Raw genomic sequence first — 24,645 nt, forward strand, 5'->3', positions numbered from 1 at the left:
AAAAGAGGACCTTAATTAAATACTCTTATTGAAAGTAAAAAGACCTGAGTTGCAATAAGCCCCAGGGCCATTAATTCCTGACATAGGCATTATTTAGAATGACATAAATGAAATGAAAAGGCATTTGTTTGCAAACTATTTATTTCACTTTTTATACATATGTCAGTGCATCTAAATATTAGATAGGGGTATTTACATAGTATTTGTGGGAATGAAATCTGTATATTAAATTGACATAGTTCTTAATGTTTTTCTGCAAAAAGTGGTAGGTTTCATTTATTTGTAGAAATAATATAATTGGAGAAATCACCTTTATCTTTTGTTTTGATGTGGTAGGAAAATTGTTTTACTTCAAGTACAAGTGGTATTTTAAATATTTCAAAACAGATTCTAGTTGGGTCATTTTAGAACATTTGACCTGTCTTTCAGATAGCTTTTAGCTTTATCTAAACAATAATGAATCCGTATATACTAGAGTGGGTAGGTTTTAGGGACGCAGTTCCCAAATTTGTCCGATTGCCCTAATTCTCTTAGGCTAATCGTTCAAGTATGGATGTGTCATGGTTAATAAAAATTTCCTTTTATTATAAAACAGATAAATTTTAGTCTTGGGAATATTCCAACTCTTGGTTACACACACACTGACAATTTACTATGATTTCATGGAGATTTCAGATTGTGATAGGGCTGAAAACTGAAACTTGTGTTTTAAGTAGATTTTGAGAAATGATGAAAACTTCTTTATTTCTATTTAGAAATGTTTAATGCATTATTTCTCAATTTAAATTTGGTTTTCCATTTTCCCCCCACTGTTATCCAATTCTGTGCTTAAAATGCCACCTGATCCTAAATCTGGAGTTGTCTCTATTAAATTGTAAATGAGCAGTTAAAAAAAATTTAAAAAAACACGGAGCTTTAGATGCGATAAAGCTTTAGTCCTTCCTCAGTGTATCTGAGCCTGGGTGATAGTTGGCATTATTAGGTTGCCAAAGCTTAAACACTGCTCTTACAGCCGTTCCCGAGTTAGTGCCAGCACAGACCAGCTTAAGGTTATTCAGGTTCTTCTGGTCCAATTTTGATCTTCCAGGCTTCTGTTTTCCCCTTCTGCTGCCTCCTTTTTTTTTTTTTTTTTCTTGGTTATTTAATTTATTGCTTGTGAGCTTTTCATTAAGGAGTGAGCCAGTAGGCCGTCAGTTTATTCACGTTGCAGCTGCTATTCAAGGTTTAAAAGAAAGAAAATTCTGAAAACTTAAAGGAGTGCATTGAAAATGATCTTTCAGTCCAATTAACAGAACTCTTTTCCTCTGTTTGGGGTGTCTGTGTTTAAATTCTGTGTCTAAAACAAAATACTTTTATCAATAGGTTCCCTTTCTTTTTTTAATAAGTCAACCTTGTAACTATCTATTAATTAAAACAACTCTATAATACATGAAAAAAAATCACATTTATAACCTGTGTAATATTGTAAAGTATAATGCTTGTGGTTCAGACTGTTATTATCTGGTCTAGCTATCAAATTACAATATACCTTATAATTTAGACTTAGTTGGGAAAATTAGAAAACAAAATTAGAAACAGTGCCAGGAATAGAAAAGCAGTTTCGTGAGATTTGTTTTCCTCCAAATAATAAATTCATGATATACTGTGAATGAGCAAGTAGAAATTTACATCTAGAACAATTTTTTAAAACAACCCCGCCCACACACATACACACACATAAGATAATATAACCACATCAGTGAAAGTTTGCAAGACAGAGTAATATATCAGCCATAATATAATCACCCTCTATATATTTTGTAGATTTTAAGAACAAACAATTTTTCCTTGAGAGTAAAGCTTTGTGTCCCTGTGTGTTGAAGATGGCTTTGGTCAGTCTGTATTTATGTTTTTCTTCAATTCTTCTAGAATGCAGAGCCAAGCCAGATGCAGATTCCAAAAGAAACGGTAAGAGCTTTGTCTTTTGCAGGATGCAGAGATGTTGGAAAGATAAATTGAACTAACTTCTTACTAATTAATTATGAAGTTATTTGTCCTCTCTTTTCTTGGCTCATAATAGATCCTAATATACAAAGATTTATTAAATCCCAAAGTGGTCTTACCTTAAGTGACTTATTGCTGCTCCCCCAAATGAAGAATATATTGTGATTATTTTTGATCAGACAGGGATAAAAAAGAGACATTAAAGACTTTCCTATTCACCTGCATATTAAGAGGGAGCAAAATTGGTGAGCTTAGTAGTTTAACATCTATCTATCTATCTATCTATATATATAGACTTCATGAGTTGTGAAGTGCTGTAAGTGGCTACAAAAATGAAAAAATGAAGAAAGAAAACAATTCAGGCATAGAAAAAATAGGGAGGGCTAAAAGAGCAATAAAAATGTATCATAAACATGAAAAATAAAATACCAGCAATTAGACTAAACATATTGTCATAATAACTTATATTTAATAAGTTATTTATTATCAGTTATTATAGTGTATTTTAAGGGGCTAATTCTCCTAACCGAAGTAAGTTTTCACAGCTTAGATTAAAAAGCAAAAAATACGTGTTTAGAAGATAAATCCTAATACAGGCTGAAAATAAAGGAATAAGTTGAGTACTAACAGGTGGTACTAACATAATGAAAGTAAGGATTGCCATATCAGCCTCTGAACTTATCTTCTTTTTTGTGTGGGTGCATTGCATGGGGTAAAAAGAGAGGGTGTTTTATATTGACACATGATATCATCCAGTAGAAATTCCAACAGTCAGGATCTTTTATATATTAAACAGCACAGCACAAACACATGTCATTCCCAAACCTTTGTGAGTAAAATGAAAATTTAGCAAAACCATATCCATGGTGGGTTATGCTAATACATATTTTTCCAAAATTTGGCATGTTAGATAGACAGATAAAGTAAGAATATGAAGAACTTGAATAACATGATTAACACTAATAACAGCATTACAGAATTTAATTTTTCTTGACACATTCATAACCAGACAACTTTGAACCTAATAAACAAACAAAATGTTATTTTCAAATATTCCATCATTACAGAAATGGATGAATAATCAGACCTCAGAGGAAAATCAGTAAACAACCTTGAGAACATTACACATTCATAAGTACAGGTTGTAGGAAATTCACAGCCTTCATTTTTTACCCATTAAATCAATAGGTCTGTGATAGTTAATCAGAATCACAATAGTATTTGTGTGTGTGTGTGTGTGTGTGTGTGTGTGTGTGTGTGTGGTGTGGTGGCGGGTATGTTGAGAGGTGAGGGGAAATTGGACAAGTTGATTCTGAAGAGTCAAGTGGGGCACAAGAATGATTTATTTTAAAAGACAATAATGATAGCAAAATGTACTTTAAAGCTAAAATACTTAAAATAGCATGATGTTGTTATAGGAACAGACAAGTAGATCATTGAAACACATTGATGATGTAAGCAGTCCCAGTGTTTACGTGTGTGTGCATGTTTGTTAAAGGAGACATTTCAAAATAGCGGTAAAGAGTGGTTTGTTTAGTGTTTAGAACAATTGGCCATTCACTTTAAAAAGTTAGATTCCTTTTTCTCACCATACACCAAAATAAATCCCAGTTAATTATGAAATTAAACCTAAAAACATACCAAAAAGTATTGAGAAAATATGTGAAAATTTTCTCTGTTAACTTTGGAAAGTAAATGCTTGTCCCAGCATGACAAAGCCAAAATGTCCTAAGAGAGTAGATTGATAGATTTGTTTATATATATTAAAAACCTTTCAGAGCAATAACCACACCATGAAAGAGTTGCAAGATAAATGCTAAAGGCATTTTGCAACGTGATCCTTGGGTGAAGAACCACTCTTTGGTGTTTGGAATCTTAATATCATAGAACTTTTTCGGAAAAGCGAATGACTTCACACATAAACTACATCTGTTTATGCATAAGATGATCTGAGATGGAAAATGATGATATAAGCAGTAAAGATAGGTGTGTTCTTTCAAAACATTTAGTCAGTCCTTGTGAGGAGATTGAAGATTAGCTCTGAAGTTTTCAATCGCTAACGGGAGGAAGCAGCTTTGGCTTTAAATGTGGTATTCCGTTGAGAATGTCTAGGTTTGTTCTGCTCCACTTCTCACCCACAAGCTTTTTATGTTCTTGATAGCATGCCAGAGCAAATGACAATTCAGTCACCTTAACAAAAGAGATGATATATGTGTATGTGTGTCTGACTTGCAATTTCAAATGGGAATTTTTTTCTGATAAGGGTTTTCCAAGCTAAGTTAAAGAAAGTACAGTTTTTTTGTTTGTTTGTTTTTGTCTAAATGTTTTCTTTTCGTTTTCTTGTTCTTCCTTTTCTCTCTCACATCTGGGCCTCTCTTTCTGCTCCTGCTTGGTGATACCATTTTGGGCTGTTAAAGGCTTCATGTTAAAATTATAATTTAAAAATTGAATTCCAGGATCTCTGCTTCTCTCTGTCTTTTGATGGCAAATCATTAAATTTATTCAAGTCGCAAAATTCTCTGATATTACTTAAACTTTCCGTGATTGTAAGCACTTTGAGAATGGAATGTCCTCAAGCTCAATTAGTTTGTTTGTTAGTTGATTATCACCATGACTCCCAGAACTGATTAAGTCCGAGAAATTTTAAAAAAGGTCACTTAGGTAGATGAGTAGGGCTGTACCAATAGTTGGTAGACCTTTTAAATATCTGAGATGCAGGTTTCTTGTACTTCTTTTAAATATTGTATTAATTAGTGAGAGTGGGCAACTAGAAACCCTACTGAGTTTTAGGTTATCTATCCATTCAAAATTGGACAAAAAGCTGAATTATTTAGCAGAGGCTCAGGTTCACTTATTCCATGTCCTGAACAAACTCCTTTGCCTTTGAAAAGTTTATTCACTTGATAGTTTATTCCTGTGGATGTCCAGGTTGGACAAGACAATACATGGGTGTATTAGTCAGGGTTCTCCAGAGAAACAGGACCAATGGGATGTGTAGATATAGAGACAGAGATTTATTTTAAGGAATTGGTTTGTGTGATTATAAAGGCTGGAAAGTCCAAATCTGCAGTGTGGGCCAGCAGGCAAAGACCTAGCAGAGCCCATGGTGCAGATGAAGTCCAAACGCAGTCTGCCGGAGGATTCCCCTTTGCTCAGGAAGGCCTGTCTTTCTGTTCGGTTTTCTGATTGGATGAGGGCCAGTCACATTGTGGAGGGCAATCTGTTTTATTCAGAGTTCACAAATGTAAATGTTAATCTCATCCAAAAACACTTTCCAAGTGGACACAAAAGTAACCATCACAATGAAGCAGTGAATTTACCTACAGGCTATCAGGCCTTGACTTACCAAAGTGCCAGTTTCTTCTTTGGGCTTCAAAGAACTATGCAAACCTGCTTAGGAAGGCCCCCAAGAACTCTTTGGTAAGATCCATGTAGAATATAATTGTACATAAAACATATTCAGAGCTACTGGATAGAAGTAGGGCTTTAGAAAATAATAGTGTTTAGAGATGATACTAGACCATACGGATAAGACATAAAACATGCTTAAATGTCAAGAATTCAACATTCATTCTAAGAGTTAGTGAGATCTCCCTGTAGAAACTGCACGGATACATTGAGGAGATTTGGGGATCCTCCCTGATGATCAGGAAGCATCTTGATAAGCTAACTTCAGACAGGTTATAATCTTGATTTGGAAATTTAATGAGCTAGTCAATAAGCATGGTCATAGACTTATTAAACTAATGGTTGTGGTATATCAAGTAAAGCCTACCATGTTGACCCCACTGTAAATTAAGAAAACAGTTGAAGGAATTAAGAAAACAGTCCCATTTACAATAGGATCAAGAAGAATAAAATACTTAGGAATAAATTTAACCAAGGAGATAAAAGACCTGCACACTGAATGCTGTAAGACATTGATGAAAGAAATTGAAAAAGACAAAAATAAATGGAAATATATTCCATACTCACAGATTGGAAGAATTAATATTGTTAAAATGTCCATATTACCCAAAGCCATCTACAGATTCAGTGCAATCCCTGTCAAAATGCTGATGGCATTTTTCACAGCAATAGGAAAAAAAACCCCTAAAATTCACTGAAACCATATTGAATCTATTGGATCTCTAATAGCCAAAACAATCTTAAGAAAGAACAAAACTTGGAGGCATCACAATTCCTGATTTGTCTATGTTACAAAGCTATAGTAATCAAAAGTTTGATACTGGCATAAAAACAGACATAGAGAACAGAATAGAGAGCCCAGAAATAAACCCACACATATATGGTTAATTGATTTATGACAGAGAAGCCAAGAATATGCAATGGGGAAAGGGTAGTCTCTTCAATAAATGGTGATGGGAAAACTGGACTGTCACATGAAAAAGAATGAAGCTGGTCTTCTATTGTACACCGTGTACAAAAACCAACTCAAAATGGATTAAAGATTTGAATGTAAGACCCCAATCCATAAAACTCCTAGAAGAAAACATATGGGGTAAGCACATTGACGTTGGTCTTGGTGATGAATTTTTGGACTTGACTCCAAAAGTAAAAATAAACAAATTAGACTACATCAAATATAAAGACTTCTGCACAGCAAAGGAAACCAATGAAATGAAAAGACAGCCTCTGGAATAGTAGAACATATTTACAAATCATATATCTGATAATGGGTTAATATCCAAAACATATAAAGAACTCACAACTCAATAGCAAAAAGATAAACAATCTGATTAGAAAATGGGCAGAAGAACTGAATAGACATTTTTCCAAAGAAGACATACTGATGGCCAACAGGTACATTAAAAGGTGCTCAACATCACTAATCCTCAGAGAAATGTAAATCAAAACCACAATGAGATATCACCTCACATCTATTAGAATGGTCATCAGAAGGACAGGAGATAACAAGGTGTGAGGATGTGGAGAAAGGGGAACCCTTGTACGCTATTCGTGGGAATGTAAATTGGTGCAGCCACTGTGGAAAACAGTGTGGAGTTATCTCAAAAAATTAAAGATAAAACTACCATATGATCTAGCAATGCCACTTCTGGGTATTTATTCAGAGGAAAAGAAATCTGGATCTTGAAGAGATATCTGCACTCCTATGTTCATTGCAGCACTTTTTACAATAGCCAAGATGTGGAAACAACCTAAATGTCCACCAGTGGATGAATGGATAAAGAAGATGTATGTGTGTGTGTATATATATATATATATGTGTGTGTGTGTGCGTGTGTGTATACACACACACACATATATGTTATATGTATACATATATATATTGTATATCACTTATATGTGGAATCTAAAAAAGCCGAACTCATAGAAACAGAGACAAGAATGGTGGTAGTGAGGACCAGGAGAGTGAGGGAAAAAAGGAGATGTTGGGATTTCCCTGGTGGCGCAGTGGTTAAGAATCCACCTGCCAATGCAGGGGACATGGGTTCGAGCCCTGGTCTGGGAAGATCCCACATGCCACAGAGCAACTAAGCCTGTGCGCCACAACTACTGAGCCTGTGCTCTGGAGCCCACGTGCCAGAACTATTGAGCCCATGCGCCTAGAGCCCGTGCTCCGCAACAAGAGAAGCCACCGCAATGAGAAGGCTGTGCACCACAACGAAGAGTAGCCCCTGCTCACCACAACTAGAGAAAGCCCACAGGCAGCAACGAAGACCCAACGCAGCCAAAAATAAAATATAAATAAATAAATGTATTAAAAAAAAAGATGTTGGTCAAAGAGTATAAACTTCTAGTTATAAGACAAGTAAGTTCTGGGGATCTAACGTAGAGCATGGTGATTATAGTTAATAATACTGTGTTATATACTCAAAAGTTATTAGGAGAGTAGATCTTAAATGTTCTTGCCACAGAAAAGAAATGGTAGTTTTGTGGTGTGATGGAGGTGTATTAGCTAAGCTGTGATGGTAATCATTTTGCAATATATAAATGTACCAAGTCAACACTCTGTGCACCCTAAATTTACAGTGTTGTATGTCAAATACACCTCAACAAAGCTGGGAAGAATAGTCAAATCAGACAAAGCAAATAGGGAGCCCCAAATGGGGGACTGAATTATGGGTTGTTACATCTTCATCCAAAACTTTGTATAAGTTATTTGAGATAAACTGATCATCAGACATTTCTTTAGGCCTATAATGTAAATTAATTTCAATATCCTAGGTAACGCAGATGAAAGAGTACAAAATTCTCTAATTTGAGTTTTTGTTGAAGATTTATACTGTCACACACTAATCATATGCTGACCTTAGTAGTTTGGTTTTGAGCATCAAATGTTGCTATTATCACAAAGAATTTTATAAAATGTGTTCTGTTTCTAGTGCTTTAAATACTCAAACTTATTTTAAAGTCATGATTCAGTGAAATACTTTTCAATTCAAATGACTCAAACTTAGTTTAAAACAATCTTATTCCAAGATTGGGATAGAATAATATTTTCATGATCTTACAAAAATAGTAATGATTTTATATAGTGAATCTCTATCAGTTTTTAGGGGATTCATTTGAAATTCCCTACTTCTACTATAATAAGTTAAGGATTTCCTAATGTTTAGTGTATTTTCCTTTGGGGAACATATCTTAGTTATTTTTTATTGTCCTCCTTTTGTTGTATAGTGGTAAAAATTAATATCTTTAAAATTTAGTCTATGATTTTTTTTTTTGTTATTGAACTCAAGTTACTTTAAAGATTATGTTGGTAGTAATGTCTGTTTTTAAAATAAGAACTGTTTTAGATATAGCAGAACTATTCTGGATTAGTTACTACGTGCAATTTTTATTCTAAAACATCATGCTGTCAGAAAAGTTTTAAGAATAGCCTAAGGAACTCCAGTATACCCTTCTCCCACATTCCCCAATTGTTAATATTTTACCACATTTGATATGTAAGTTTCTTCCATCCTCCCCTTTCCCTCCCTGTAATTTTTCCTCCTCTCCTTCCTACTATATAAGTTTTTTTCAGAATTGAGATAAATTGTAGACGTAACTCCCCTTTATCTGTAAATCTTTAGTGTGTGTATCCTAAGAACAAGGACATTTTCTTGTGTAACCATGTTTAGTTACCAAAGCCATGAAATTAACATTGACCTAACAGTGTTGTATTACCCGTTGTCTCAGTTAGTGTCCTTCATGGTGTGCCGATGTGAACGAATGAACGAATACATAAGAAACAAATCCTTGGGATCACACCTGGCATCTAGTTGTCATGCCTCTTTAGTCGTTTTTAATCTGGCACATTTCTTCAGTTTACCTTTGCTTTTCATTTTTGAAGAGCAAATTACTTTGAGAATGTCCCTCAGTTTGGGTTTGTGTGACATTTCTTTGATTGAGTAAGGATTTTTCTGGCTTCACATTACAGATGAACAACTGTACAAAACCTTTTTTTTTTTTTCTTCTCAGAATTTGTAGCATCAAGCAAAACGTTTTAAAATTCTTTAAATGTTATTTATTTTACGTCTACTGTTTAAATCAGAAAAGAGCACAGTAAAGCCAGATGTGACATTTTAACTTTGCTAATAAGAATAATTAAAATATCAACACAAATATCATGCATAAACATTCATCTCACATATGGGATAAATTAAAATATATAGCTTAAACTGGAGGGTTATTCCTTTATGCAAAAAAATAAACGCGATAACTTCTCTATTTAAAAAAATCCTCGGGCTTCCCTGGTGGCGCAGTGGTTGGGAGTCTGCCTGCCAATGCAGGGGACACGGGTTCGAGCCCTGGTCTGGGAGGATCCCGCATGCCGCGGAGCGGCTGGGCCCGTGAGCCACAACTACTGAGCCTGCGCGTCTGGAGCCTGTGCTCCGCAACAGGAGAGGCCACGATAGTGAGAGGCCTGCGCACCGCGATGAAGAGTGGCCCCCACTTGCCGCAACTGGAGGAAGCCCTCGCACAGAAACGAAGACCCAGCACAGCCATAAATAAATAAATGAAAATAAATAAATAATTTTAAAAAAAAATCCTCCTCTTGATTAAAACCGTAAATGGTTGTTATCATTTGTCTGCTCTACCTGCATATTATTTAATCTCTAGATATAGAATAAGTGTATTTTCTCTTTAACTTGTATGAAAATAGGTGTTAAGTGTGAGAATATGATGGCATAATTGCTTTTTAAGATCCATCATAAAGTTTTCCTTCCTAGCCCATCATCCCCATCCCAGCACTAATCTCTGCCCAACGATTATGTTTCGGCCACGTAATATAATCAACTTTTACTTCCTTGTTACCCATTTTGCAGATTAACTGCAGACTTAGAGTGGCCTATAGGCTAGCTGTCTCCCCTTAGCAATTGGGGCTTGTTTGGAGAGGAAGGAAAACTGGGCTTTAGTGCTGATCATTTGTGGCTGTTTTTCTGTCTTGCTGCAGATACGTGTGTATCTTTTCTGCTGTTCTGAGGATAGCGGGAAAGTAAATAGCTTTCATACTACCCATGCAGTAGGTTCCCTGCTTCTAATACGCTTAGCAAAAATGCCCTGTTTTTCTGGACATTAGAAGGCAAAAATGCCAATGGAGTAATGGCCAAGGGAAAACATGACAGGTTGCACTGATAGAAAATCACTTGGGGTACATACATGTCTGTACATGAGGGACATAATGTGCACTTGAGTGACATTCATGTCCAAATGGCTTGAGGAGCAAGTTAAAGGGAAACAAAATATTTATCATGTTTCCTTAGAAAGAACTTGACTCAAGAAACGGTTGAGATAGTACAGAATCTGGATGGAGTAACAATCGAAGGTGATAGAAAATTAGCTTCTCCTTTATATATATCAGAATGAAGAGATCCCCATACTAGTAAGATTTTGGAAAATTTCTCTATAAAGTAGCCTTAAAAATGGTTTTTAAAGAGCAAATTTTTTTAAACATTTTGCTGCCAGAGAATTAAGTTCTCAAAGTTGGAATTAATTTCAGTCTTATGTCAAGAGCCAAATGGATTAATAATGCAATATCAAAGGAAAAGTACAATCTCTCACTTAAATGTTTTTAATGATAATAATGACTTAAGACTTGATAAGAAAGCTGAAAAAGAATATTATTCCCATCTGCAGTTTTCATAAGAAATGAAACTTTCCCATGGAGAATACAGTCTCCTTTAAGACAGGTTCAGAGCAGGGCACGTCAGGAAGTGACTCGAACTTGATTAAAATTTCTCTTCATATATTCAGTCAGCTCCTTATCTTGATTTTTCAAGTAGAAGAAAAATGAGAATTTTAAGCCTTTGTAAGACATTATGGAAATGTCAAAATCAGTAAACGTTAAAAAGCCAAACAAGATATAAATCAGTAAGTGACAATTAAGAACCTTCCAGATTTGAGGCAAATAAACGTACTGAATGATCAGATCTAAATGTGCCCAGTTAAGGACTATCTTTGGTTTCTGTGTCTTTTCAAGTGCAACTTCCCCAGGAATATAAATACTGATTCTGATTCACAGAGTGAATTTTATCTTTCAGTTACTTCTGAATTTAAAGTAGGAGGGGCTGTAGTGTGTTTTGATACTATTTTGTATTTCAAACATCAGAAACAGATTTTATATTGAAGTAGCTGTATTCATTCACACAAGGTCTTTATTTACTACTCTTGAATTGTTTTGAACCATATGGATGAAAATAAAATTTTAAGACCAAAACAAGTATATAAAGATAATATAGTAAATATGATGTCAATAGTAAATATGTCATAGTAAATATGATGCATAGTAAATATGATGTCAATATTTTGATATGAGTATTTAATGTTTATTTCTCCCCAATCCATTGACTTTATTTGAGCTGTAATTATTCTCTAGGAATATTTTAAGTGTACAAAGGCTTTTATAATGGGCAGGTATAGGCTTTATTTTGATTTTGATACTGAAATGTATTTACTTTGTATAGTTATCATACTATCCCTCTGTATCTTTTCAAGTTGTTCTTTCTTTAATATTCTTTATTATATATATAGTTTTCCTGTTTTTAACATATTAGCGATTTTTTTTTTAAAACACACCTTGTCCTGGTAACTATGAGGCTATCTTTTGAGATGGCACAAAGAATGTTAACAATGAATATTAGTAAATTAGAAAGTTTAAAAAAATCATGTTATTATGGATTTGGAAATTTTAAAATAACATATCTTTTGTATTATGATAATCTTCAAAAAAAATCTTACTGATACACTCTGTACTTCCAAAAATTATTTCATCTAATTGAGATATCTGAGGTTGCATGTTAAATCTCCAAATTATTATTAAAAATTAATATTAAAAATTATTTTATCATTATTATGTTAATTTTGATAATTATTAGAAAAATTTTTTAAATGTGTTGAGAGACAAAGAAAAAAACTGAAGTCTACCTACATTTCCATTGCTCTGCAATAGGCTTTCATGTGTGTAATTGAACATTCTTTAAAAGTGCAATCTTTAAAGGATGCGTTATATTCCAGCCTAATTATGTACCATTAGATGTTGAACCCTTAGATGTTGAACCATTCTTCAAGTGTAATTTGATACTTCCAGCTTGAATGAATAGGTGGGTGCTGGAGAAATATTCCAAAATTACAAAAAGAGAAGGAGGAAAAGTTGTAGGACTAGATGAGGCATTTAGTTGTGATTCAAAGAGCTTGTGCCACGTGTCTGTTATGTGACATAAAATGAAATGCTGAATTTGATAAAGAATTCTGGCCTCATCTATTTGGAGATGGCCAGTGTAGAGCTGGGATCCCTGAAGAGGATTACAGAAGGCAGATGGCTTACTCTTCCGGTGTCCGACATTTTTATATGTCATCTCGCTGCCTTTCATCAGGTTATACTTGAAGCATTCATTTCCTCCCTGCTGTTTTAGGGGAGCTGAGCAAAAGTTCGTGTATCTCAAATGTGTCGGGTTCTGCAACAGTCTCCTTATGCACTCGATGGCTACAATTACGAAGTCAAAGCTGGCATATACAACTCTTTAATTAAACAATATTGCTTGAATAATATCCCCAGCTGTAGATGTATCATACAGTACTGTGGAAAAAAATTTCCCTAATGTTGTTTATCTCTACTTTGTCTCACAGATGTTGAAGGTTAAAACTCTCTAGTGACTCTCCGAAAATGAATCCCGTTTTTTTCTGCTGACTTTGTATCATCAGGATTTGTTACTGTTTGTGAAGAAAATGATGCACCCTTAGTGAAAATTAAACTATTAATAACATTGAAAATTCCTAGTGAAAAACAAAGGGACAAATGAGTTATATTTATTTATTTTGATTTCCTGCTGTTACTGTTTTTCTCCTGTGGTTTAGAATATATAAACAGATTTTTTAAAAACCCACAAAAAACCAAAAAAATAAACCAAAACTCTGTGTCTACATGACTTTAGTCCTTCTGCTACATTTTTTCCCCTGTATTTCTCAGAATCTGGTTTAGGTTTGTTTCAATATTGAAACAAGTGCCACATACAAATATTAGCAGCTGGTTCCAGGAATCATCTGGAGGGGGTGCCGATGCGCTGTTATCATGGCTCTTGTTGTGGAACTTTGGTGGAGATACTACTGTGCCTGTTACGATGAAAGAACTGCTCATTAGCAGTCCTTAAAAATAACAGAAAGAAACATTGGAATATAATGTGCAATTTTGTTTCCTGTTAGAAAGCAGAAGATGAGGATCCTGTGCTCACACCCGACGGCACCAGGGAATTTCTGACGTTTGAAGTTCCACTGAATGATTCAGGATCTGCTGGTCTTGGCGTCAGTGTCAAAGGTAACCGGTCAAAGGAGAACCACGCAGATTTAGGAATCTTCGTCAAGTCCATTATTAACGGAGGAGCAGCGTCTAAAGTAAGCAAATGTCAACCTTATCAAGCTTATGCTCATTCGCAAAAATGTTTAATTACAGCCCTGTTCTTATTTTGGAAACATGGAAGCGGTAGGGGCAGAGTCTTTCCTCTACCCTCTTAGACTCTGTTTCTGTGGCCTGTGAATTCAACTGACAAAAGACAGGTTAACAGGAGAAAAAGTTTACAGATTTGACTGACGGGGGCTCCACAGGAAAAGTGAAAACCTAAAGAAGCGGTTAGACTTGGAAGCTTATATACCATTTTAGCAAATGCTGATAAATTATGGAGTAGGGATTAGACAAAGAAAGAGGGTTCGGACTTCCAGGTGTGGTAAATAGTGGGATGGTAAACGTATGAAGGAAACCGATGGCAGAAAAGGCTTATTCTGCAGACTCATCTCAGTGCATCTCTGTCTCTGGTGGCGAGGGTCGTTCTCCCCTTCCAGGTTTTGGAGAAGAGAGGGGGCACCTTCACAAGGAGAACTTTATGCCCGCTTTCAGCCAGAAGCAGGGAGGACAGAGTCCCCTTCTTGTGCCTGCCATTTCTCAGTTGCCTTCTGCTAAAATAATCCCCATGCCAAAGTGGCGTGTTTTGGGGTAGCGTATTCTGATACCCTGTAACCCTTAAATGTTCTCTGTTTTCTTCCTGATACCCCATCCGTGATCAAACAACCAGTGCAATCTCAGTGATCTCTCACTGAAAGGAGTTCATATCTTCGACTCCCCGTTTTTGGTCTCACAGAATTCACAGCCCATGGTCATTACAGTGAAATGGAGATTATCTCTGCAAAGACTTAGCTCAGGTTCTGGCACAGAGCTAACCTACTGGAAAGGTTACTCTCTTCCCCTCCCCTCTCCTCCCCTCCCATGGGTCACTTCTCCTGTTTCCCAGTCTAGAGAAAATTTCCTGGCTGTCTGTGAAGGGGGCACTTCTCTGCAATTGTCTAATAGCCTGGAGCTTTTGCATGTTGTAAATAACCTCTCTGGGTGTAAATAACCTCTCTGGGTGTCTCTGGAAGCAGGAAAGTAATCACTTTGTGTCCTATGAATTAGTATGCTATTTTGGTAAACAGATTATGATAATGACTTGATTTACAAATGTATAAATGATTGAAGTAGACACAGGCTGCAAAGGCTGCTTACACATTATTATGCTGGTGTTCAATTGGGCATAATCCATTAGTATTAAAGCCCTTTTCTTTTTCTTTTTGCTTTGTTTTTATTTATTTTCTTAACGAAAGGGAAAGCAGCTTCTTTTATCACAGACTATTTAATGGCACTTATTTTTACCTGCCTCCTTCCCAGGATGGGAGGCTTCGGGTGAACGATCAACTGATAGCAGTGAATGGAGAATCCCTGTTGGGCAAGACAAACCAGGATGCCATGGAAACCCTCCGGAGGTCCATGTCCACCGAAGGGAACAAGCGAGGAATGATCCAGCTCATTGTGGCGAGGAGAATAACCAAAGGCACCGAGGTAAAGAATGAGAAAAACAAAAGGCATCTGAAATGGTCGTAGGACCAAGTTCTTCCCTAACATTGGGCCAAGAATGGCAGGTCCAGGGGCTTTACCTTGAAAGACTCTCAATTATCTTTGCTGGCTAGAGTTTATTGTACTGTCAGTGGATTGTGATTTGTTTTCTTAATTCTGTGATCAAAATATCCCTAAGTGTGCAGTAATATTTCTGTTGCCACCTCAACAGATAACACTGGGACCTCGAAGGCACCTTTAGCTGGGTTCAAGAATCAGGGCCACGCTTTCCTGCTCAGAGCCCGCACTTTCTCTTCTGTTCAGCAGTGTTGAACCAGGAGGGAGAAACATTGAAGTGATTGCTTGTTCCCTTGCTTATCTAAAATGGGTGCCTCTTGTAAAGCCCCTCACAGGGCAGAGTCTGTTTCTCTTGTGACACTGTCAGAAGTGTAAGCCCCCCTTCCTACCCGCTGGCCCCCTTTCTCCTTCACTGTAGGGCTGAGTATTTTCCTCCGGAGGGGCTGCCCTTTCAGCGGTATCTCCTGCATAAAGCCGCAGTGGGTTCTGCACATGTGCTGCCGCCTGTAATTAGGCACGGGTGGGAAGGTTTCCTCTCCCAAAGGGTGTGAGTGTCTGTCCTCCCAAATAGTAAAAACATACCAAGTAGACTTGGATAGCGGGGCATTTGAGAATTTAAAGGGAATTATATACAGATTTGTTAATTAATATGAGACCCTGAAGAAAAGTTTTTTCAGAGAATTTTTATAAAGTGTGTGCCACCTCTAGGAAACAGGTGGGACCTGCTTGCTGAAAGTATCACGTTTGTTGTTTTTGTTTTTATTGATGCTCAACTCCTCACATTTTTAAATCAACTAAGAGAAAATGATTAGCAAATGGTACAAACCGGAAAGTATATCTAAACTGCTTAGGTGTTTTTCTTAATTTTAAAATCTGTGTTTAATATGTGAAGCAAGCCATCGATGATGGCTCATCCGATCCTTTAATACAATAGGATTTTGCCACATACCCCTGAGCTCAGTGGGTAGTCAGTGGAGAGGTGACCGATTTTCGAAAGTTTATTGACCGTAGACTTATTTTTACACTTGTTTTTATTTTCCAAATGGAGAGTGGCTTAATGCTAATTAACAAATTAGTTTCCACAACAACAAGAGAACAGTGTCACCTTAACTAAAATCCTCAGAGTGGAAAACTGTGGGAAGTAAAACATTTACTTTCTTATCATAAATATAAATGCTAATCCCTCAGAGTAGGCTACTGGATTGGCTTTCTTTTTTTTTTTTAATTAATTAATTAATTAATTAATTTATTTATTTTTATTTTTTTATTTTTGGCTGTGTTGGGTCTTTGTTTCTGTGCGAGGGCTTTCTCTAGTTGCGGCAAGCGGGGGCCTCTCACTATCGCGGCCTCTCTTGCTGCGGAGCACAGGCTCCAGACACGTACGCTCAGTAGTTGTGGCTCACGGGCCTAGTTGCTCCGTGGCATGTGAGATCTTCCCAGACCAGGGCTCGAACCCGTGTCCCCTGCATTGGCAGGCAGATTCTCAACCACTGCACCACCAGGGAAGCCCCTGGATCGGCTTTCTTGAATGATAATTTTTATTGGTTTCCAAATCATTAACTGATGTTTTTAATGTAAGTCCTCCAAAGAGCTATGTGAAAAATTCTCCACAGTAAGTTCACAAGACACATTGTTCTTTATTAGGTCTTTTTCAAAAATGGAATAATTTCATATACCCTAAGACTGTATTCGTGTGACAGATGTTCATTGAGCATCTACTACATTCAGAAAATGAGTTAGATCCTGGGGATACGGTGGTGAATAAAGACAGATGGAGTTCCCTCTCTGGACGTTCTCCTGGACAATAGATCATATTCTTAGTCTCTTTAAAAACAAACTAAAATTTCTCAAAGTTTTCCTTTAGAGAGAAACATTGAAATGTCATAGGGGGACTTAAAATGTAAGACTCTTACTGAAGGGCAGCATCCTGAATCCAGACGTGTTTTTGTCTGGCTCAGGCGGTTCCCTCTTGTTCCCCTAACAAACCTGTACCAACCTGAAAATGTTTTGATAAAAGCACTGATTTGATCCCCTGTTGCCCTATAAAACACACGGAATTGGAATCCCACTGCAATATCTCTGTCTCATTCACTTCTGCATATGAATTTGTGTGAATGAAAATGATTTAAGTAAGGGAACAGAGGCAGTAGGCAGTAATAGACTTTAATATTCAATATTCTTTACGGTGTCATTTTCATACATTGCTGGTTATTACTATTTCTTAGGATAGAGTAAGCTTATAAAGCAATTATGTCAAAAAAAATCTTATCACGAGTGCTGTGCTCTCTTTGTAATACCAGCGAAAAGCCTTTTGTACTGACAGGGTTTAACGAAAGAATTCTGTGAAGACAGAAGAGCTCATTTCAGCTTCCCATAAGTCTTAAGACATGACTTTGCTGCTGTTGTACTTATATATTACCCTTGGAAAAACATCTCCCTGAATTACTGGGAGGGTGCGTATAAATTATGTTACCGTAAATATTGATATAAGCATAGGGTGTCTTGTCACGGATGAACCTCAAGCCAGAATATTGTGCTGAGTTCTCTCCTCCTGGGTCCATCTGTCAGCCGTGTGGTCCGGCCTTTGACAATATCACAGAACTATATTTTACTAACTCATCTTTAAATCACGGGTTTGCATACTTATTTTCAAGCTAGAGAAGATGAAAATTTGCAGAAGCACATCTTTTGTGCTTTGTCACGTCTTCCCTTGCCCTCTTCTATATGTGGGAAGTGCTGTCTGTTATCTTAGTACGTTTTCTTCAATATTGGCAACTCTCGGCACGAAGTATCATCTTCCCTTGCACTTCCCTGGTCTTTGTCCCCATACAGCACATTTGAGACATTTTCTAGAAGATGTTTCTCAGTCTCTTCCACTTGACTTCTCAGGAGTCTGTGAACACTGCCTCGTTCTTGAATCCTTTCCTGCCAGCTCTCCCCGTTTTTCTCCTGCTTCACTCTGGCCCTCTGTCTCCTTTAAGGCTGCTCTCTTCTGCCTGTTCCTCTTTTGCTTAGTGTTTCTCAAGGCGTTTTCTGGGCTGTGTCTTCTTCTGCACTTGCTCCCTGGGAGACCTTCGTTCCTTGGTCTTCAGGTACCACTTTCCTTATGATGAATCCCGTGGTCCTGTTTTCAGCTCAGGACTCTAGTTCCAGATCCCTCTGTCCAGCCACCCATGGAGATGTCCACTGGTATGTCTCCACTGGTATGCCTCTCAGGCATCTATGCTTTTTCCACCAAAACCCATTCCTCCCTCAGTTCTTCATCTACCTTGTCCTCCTTCCCTCTGAGATAGCTCCACTGTTTCTTTACTTGTAGAAGCTGGAAATCTGGGGTGGCTCTGACCTCTCAAATGCCTTTCCTGTCTCTGTCGCCTCCTCCTCTGGAATCTTTCTCTCCTCCCTCACTCCTCTCCATCCCCCTGCCCTTACCCCATCCTCTCACCGGGCTCTCTGCTGCAGCTCCCTGAAGGATTTCTCTCTCAGCCCGTTTTGTCTACACGGCAGTAAGGCACATCTTCCCACAAAACAAACTGATCGTGTCACTCCCGGCCGAAACCTCTTCGGGAGCTTTCCTTCCTTTCCAGGATGGGTGCCAGTCTCCATCACGTGGCCACTAGGATGTGCACAAACCAGCCCCTGTGTCCACCAGCCTGTCCCTTACACGACCTGAAATTTCTCAGTTGTCTGATGCTGCCTTTCACCTCTGGATTTTCCACATGAGTCAGTTCTGCTCCTTGTCCTAGCAAAGTCAGCCTTTAGATTTTAGTATCCTCTCTCCAAAGCCTTTCCGTAGCCCTGGGTACTCACCTTCAGGGAGCAGCTGTCACACCATCATGGTTCCTCTCTGGTTTTCTTTGGCGGGAACTGCAAATTCTGAGATGGCTGGGACCTTGTTCATCTCTCCATCACTGGGGTCCAACCCAAGGCTGACACCTAACCATGGACTGAGTGATGAGGGAAATAATCCCAGAGAGTCGAGCCTTTTTAGAAGAAAAAGATTAACTTAGTTACTGTTAGACACTGAAGTTCTAACAAGGCAAGGTAACAGAATTAATATTTTGGCAGTGATTCTGGATTTCCTTCACTTTCCTTAGCTCTAATGCTCTTACTTAAGTATTTAAAAATATTCCGTAAGCAGTAATTGTTTCTTTAAAAAAGAGAGAGAAAAGAAATGGCTTTCCTTTGTTTTGTGCTCCTGAAGGATGGATGAACTTTTTTGGCATCTTTTCCATTGGAAAGAATACATAAAGCAAGAGGCAGAAACATTGGTATCATTGCAAAGGACAAATTTGTTGAGGACTTTGAAGGAGAACTTTGGGAAATGGGTATTGAAAATCACCTGTGTAGGAGAATTATGATAATTCTAAATGTTCCAAGGAAATTAGTATCGGTAGGAATTACTACAATTTAACCTAGTTTGCAGTCATTTCATTATATCTTTGTTAGACATGATTTCATATAAAGCCTGCCTTGGTACCAATAGAGAATAAGACCAGGTAAGTTTTGTCTTAGCCCCCATGCTGAGGAGTTTAGTCACCAAGGACTACTTTTTTTTTGTTTTTAAGAAGAAATAAAACTTTTTATTTCCAGATAACATGATTTCTACGTAAAAAAGCCTAAGGAATATACAAGGCAATTTAGAACACGTAAGTGAATTTAGCAAGATCATAGGACAGTAGGCCAATGGACAAAATCCATTTTATTTGTATGTACTAGGAATAGACAATTTGACAGTAAAATAAAAATCAATTATCATGTACCATAATATCAAAAATCATAAAATACTTAGGGATAAATTTAACAACACAGGTAATCTCTGTACTCGTAATTCTATAAAACGTCACTGAAAAATTAAAATAGACCTAAATTAGTGGAGTGATATATGATTAGCAGACTCAGTATCATTGAAGTATCAGTTCTCTCAGTTTGGCCTATTGATTTAATAAACTCTCATTAATCATCCCAGCAGCAATTTTTATAGCAATGGACAAACTGATTACCAATTGGGGTTATTAATTTTTATATGATTTATTATTAGTGTTATATTATTATTAATACTATTTAATTTATATGAAAATCTAGAACTGGAAAAGCTATTCTAGGATGAAAATATCATTGGTTGCTTTTGGGCGGGTTGGGATTGAGTGGGAAATAATAGGAAGGAATTTAATGAGGTGATGGCAATGCCCTTTATCCAGAGAGGGGTGTACGTTACATGGGTTTATCAATTTGTCAAAACTCACTGAACTGACCAAGGACTACTTTAAAATGAATTCTGTCTCTACGTTTAATTCTCTTAGAAAGCTACATTAGAATAGGAAGGGGCCTAAGGTATCGTTTACGATTCTCTTTGTTTTATATATGAAGAAATAAATACAGAGAAGTCAAATGAGGTGCTTAATGGCTGCAAGGCCAAGGTAGTGGCAGAGTAATTTAGAAGCAAGGTGTCCACCCCTCTTATGCACATGAGAGGGTCTGATTGCCTGTGAGTGTGGGGTTCAGGCAGTTGATACTCTGGCTGTGTTGGGAAGAGGTGGGCAGTAAACCCACGACTCAGAGCGTCAGGCAGGCCATCGCGTTCTGGGTCTGCCACGTCCAGGCTTACTTCACCCTCTGGTCCGTGCTGTCAGCCACATGGGGACGTGAAGGACATTAGCTGTGGTTCTGCAGGGAAGCAGAACCTGGAACTGAACCCTGAAACTCCGGCCACTCTTCTCCAAAGAAAACTAGACCCTGTCTTACTATTCATTGTCCTGTGTTAACTTGTCCTTTGGATGTTAGTCCCTTCTGCAGTGTGTGATTGTAATCTCGATCAACTTTCTTTTACTTTCAGCCTTGTGCTGTGCCCTTAGCTTTAAAGGCCCGCTTCCACATGGCCTATACGTATAAGATCTCTAAGCCGATTTAAGGAAACTCTGAGTCATTCACTCAGAAATGAATTTATTCATCCAATTATTCACCCAGTACCTGCTCTGTGCCAGGAATTGGGGATAGAATAGAATAAGCTTATAAAGACTGAAATATCGGATAATAAGATCGAGCCAATTACTAACTGGGACCCAGTTTTAGGTTTGCTGGAGGGGATTAGGGCCATATCTATGCCAGCTTTTCACCGTTTCTAGTTGAGATGGTGGGATACATTTGCTTTATGTGAAAGACATGGTTTGACCCACTATTGCACACTTATAACAACTTGAGATTTTATTAAGCCCCACAGATATTGTATTAGTTTTTTAAAAAGAAACCAATATTTTACCTTTTCCCAGGAAGAGTAGGCCAAGTGTATAATATGAAGCATATTCATTGGACAATATCCAGTTCTTTGTTATTGAATAGCACTTATTATTTTCTGATTATAAAAGCAATATATGATCATTTGAATATCTTTTTAAGAGCATACTACATTTACATTGTTTTTAGATATGGGGTAATTCCCAATTTTTATGTCTTTGTAAATGAAGTTCTGATAAATATTGATCAGCATGAATCTTTATGATTCACTTAACTTATTATTTTGTGAGGATAGTGACCACAAAGTGAAATAAATGGCCTGGTCACAGAATATAGGATATTTTTTGGCCTGTGACATACATTTCCACATTACTTTGGGAAGAGATTGTATCACTTTATGCTGATCCCCAGTATGAGTTATCTTGCTGCAACCTAGTTTTCTTTAATGGGTGGAAAGGCTTTCCTATCTTCCTAGGGATGGAGTTGAGGGCGTCCCACACAACTTTCCCTACTTGGGACTGAGTTCTGTTGGATGGAAGAACATTTTTTGCAGTTAAAACGACAAAGTGAAAATTGCAGTTCTTTTATTTTGGCGTCGTCTTCGAAGTAAGCTTAATTTGATAAGGTTTTTATATATGGAGATCAGAAGGGCCTGGGAGCAGCCCATACTGCAGGAAGGCCAGGCCAGTCTTCCAGGACTGCCCTCCTTGGAGTGGCTAAGCTCCCACTCCGATGATGCGATGCATTCCTCTTTCTTAAACTCAATTGCTTGCAACAAAAAAAATCATCAAAAGATTTAAAACAAAACTCTGTACCCCAATCAGTTTTTTTTTTTTTTTAAAGAAATTAAAAGGCATTGTGTCTTCTGTTAAATATTTATGTATTTGGCCATTGATGTCTTCATTTAAATCTGTCTTTTGAGATGCAAATTAGACATGGTTAGGGAGGTGGGGAGGTACAGAAGCTTTCCCATGAAAGTGTTCAAGTACAAGGTTCCTAGTGAACAGGCATCTTATTGTTTTTCTCTGGAAAGCCTGCATGTGCTATTTTTTAAATGGAATTTTTATTTGACTTTATAAAATTCTAAAATAGCCTCTTGTGATATTTAGGGATTTCTCGTAAAGGTGCTTTATAAAGATTTTATCGTCTAGAAAATTGCAGTTATATGCTTCAATTAAATGTATTTGTTAAGCAAACTCGAGGATGTGTTGTCTGTCTTATGATTAAATAAATTATTGTGTAGGATGCAGGTCTTGTGTGTCGAGACTTGTATAGCAGGTCTTTAATGTATGTGCTCATTAAAAAAATTCACACATGCCTGCTTTTAAAGGTATTGGGTATTTGTTGTGTTTGTTTTTACTTCTCCAAAGTACCTTGGAATTTAGGAATAATGTTCTTTCAGAAAATTTTCTTGTATTTTTTTACATCCAAGAGCTGGAATGTTTAATTTACTTTTCAGTAAAGCTGTCAGTTGTAATCTGCAATTTAAAAAAAAAACAAAAAACCGAATAACACAAATCCTCATTTCACAATTTAAACCTTATTGAGTCTAATTCACTAGCGCTGCAAGTTTATTATTCTCCCGCAGTTTGACGTGCCTCCAATTGTAATTGTGTTGACCCTTCAATGCATTAAATCTCCCCAGTGCTTATCAAACTGGGCGAGATAAGTCTACAATTCGGAACTTCATTAAATATTTCATTTATGTTAAACAGATGATAGCTTCTAACAGAAATAATAATTTGTTCAGGTGAACCACAGTTGTGGTTTCCTCTGTTTGGAATGTGCAGTCCTCTCTCCACTTTGCTGTGCTGTGCCCCCTGCCTCCACGCCGGCCCCTCCACCCCCACCCCCCCCCCCCAGCCTTCCCTGTCTCTGGCTGCCGGCCAGCTCCAAAGCATCATAAGATTTTAGTTGGTGGGGTTAACCTCAGAGCCCACACTGGGAGGATTTGTGTGCTTTGTTCCTCCTTGTTTCATGGCTTTACTAGCATAGAGTTCTCACTCATATTATTTTTATGAAGTATATGACTTTATAAGGCACAGCTGTCTTAAAGAACGCCCCATACTATTTTAATTCTTGGTGATAGGAATCCACCTATATTCTTTGCTTATCTAGCAGATTCTATATATTTTTGCAAAATAGCTACCTTTGCCTGCCTTATTAGAATACTCGGTTTTTACTTCCGTATTGTCAATATCCTGTGTAGTTTATTTTCTCTCAGTTACTGTCTCATACTTAAGATCACAATGAGAGAATAGGATGATTGTTTCTAATTTCAGCAGAAGAAACTGAGGCTCAGTGTATTGTTGAAGACACCCGAACTGACAAGTGGTCTTTAGGTCTTAGAGAGTGGGTGGTCATTCTCCCCCCCCACACACACCAAGGTGTGCTGTTAGGTGTATTTATGCACTCTAAGTGTAAAAAGGAGACTTAAATTCCAGCTTCCATTCTGATAATGATGAAGCATGTCTAGCGCAGGGCAACATCTCATAAAGAGTTCTGAATTAAACCATAACTCAAATTGACTTCAACAGATACTAATTGTCAAGCTGAAAAAAAATAAGCAACAAGGTGAGTTTGGAAAAAAAAAGCCTTTAATATACATATTTTTCCTCCAGTGGTTGAAATCTGACAGAACTTCATGGGAGGCACAGTGTAAAGTGGCACAGAAAGTTGGTCATTAGGCAAAGCTGTCATCACAAATTATTTTGGTACAGGGTGAAAAGTTCTAGTTCATTTGGTACCCAGTTCGAGGCAGACCCTGGGCAAGTTGGTCTGATTCCCCCATGCTGTTCATGGGCCTCAAGTTCTGACTTTACCTCGCCCCCCGCCCCCGCTCTCTGCAGCTGAAGTCACCTGGGAGCCCCTCTGGACCTGAGCTGCCCATTGAAACGGTGTTGGATGATAGAGAACGAAGGATTTCCCACTCCCTCTACAGCGGGCTTGAGGGGCTTGATGAATCACCCACAAGAAATGCTGCGCTCAGCAGGATAATGGGTGAGTCAGGTAAAACCCTGTTGATCACATCTTGTTTTTGTGCTTTTACT

At 37.4% G+C, this 24,645-nt stretch overlaps 1 protein-coding gene across 18 annotated transcripts in view; it reads left to right on the forward strand.

The window, feature by feature from the left end:
• The window catches only part of PARD3 (par-3 family cell polarity regulator), a 625,594-nt gene that overhangs the window by 360,951 nt on the left and 239,998 nt on the right, over positions 1-24,645 (forward strand). For 8 of the 18 annotated variants that reach the window (XM_068560771.1, XM_068560818.1, XM_068560780.1 and 5 more), the window contains 4 exons: positions 1,909-1,947; positions 13,630-13,818; positions 15,122-15,292; positions 24,445-24,604. In XM_068560771.1, coding sequence (XP_068416872.1) covers positions 1,909-1,947; positions 13,630-13,818; positions 15,122-15,292; positions 24,445-24,604 — 559 coding nt within the window. The remainder of the gene's footprint in view (positions 1-1,908; positions 1,948-13,629; positions 13,819-15,121; positions 15,293-24,444; positions 24,605-24,645) is intronic. The other 10 variants (XM_068560804.1, XM_068560809.1, XM_068560830.1 and 7 more) reach the window with 3 other exon arrangements.

The sequence above is a fragment of the Eschrichtius robustus genome, chromosome 1, assembly GCF_028021215.1.
Source record: "Eschrichtius robustus isolate mEscRob2 chromosome 1, mEscRob2.pri, whole genome shotgun sequence".
Classification (NCBI taxonomy): Eukaryota; Metazoa; Chordata; class Mammalia; order Artiodactyla; family Eschrichtiidae; genus Eschrichtius; species Eschrichtius robustus.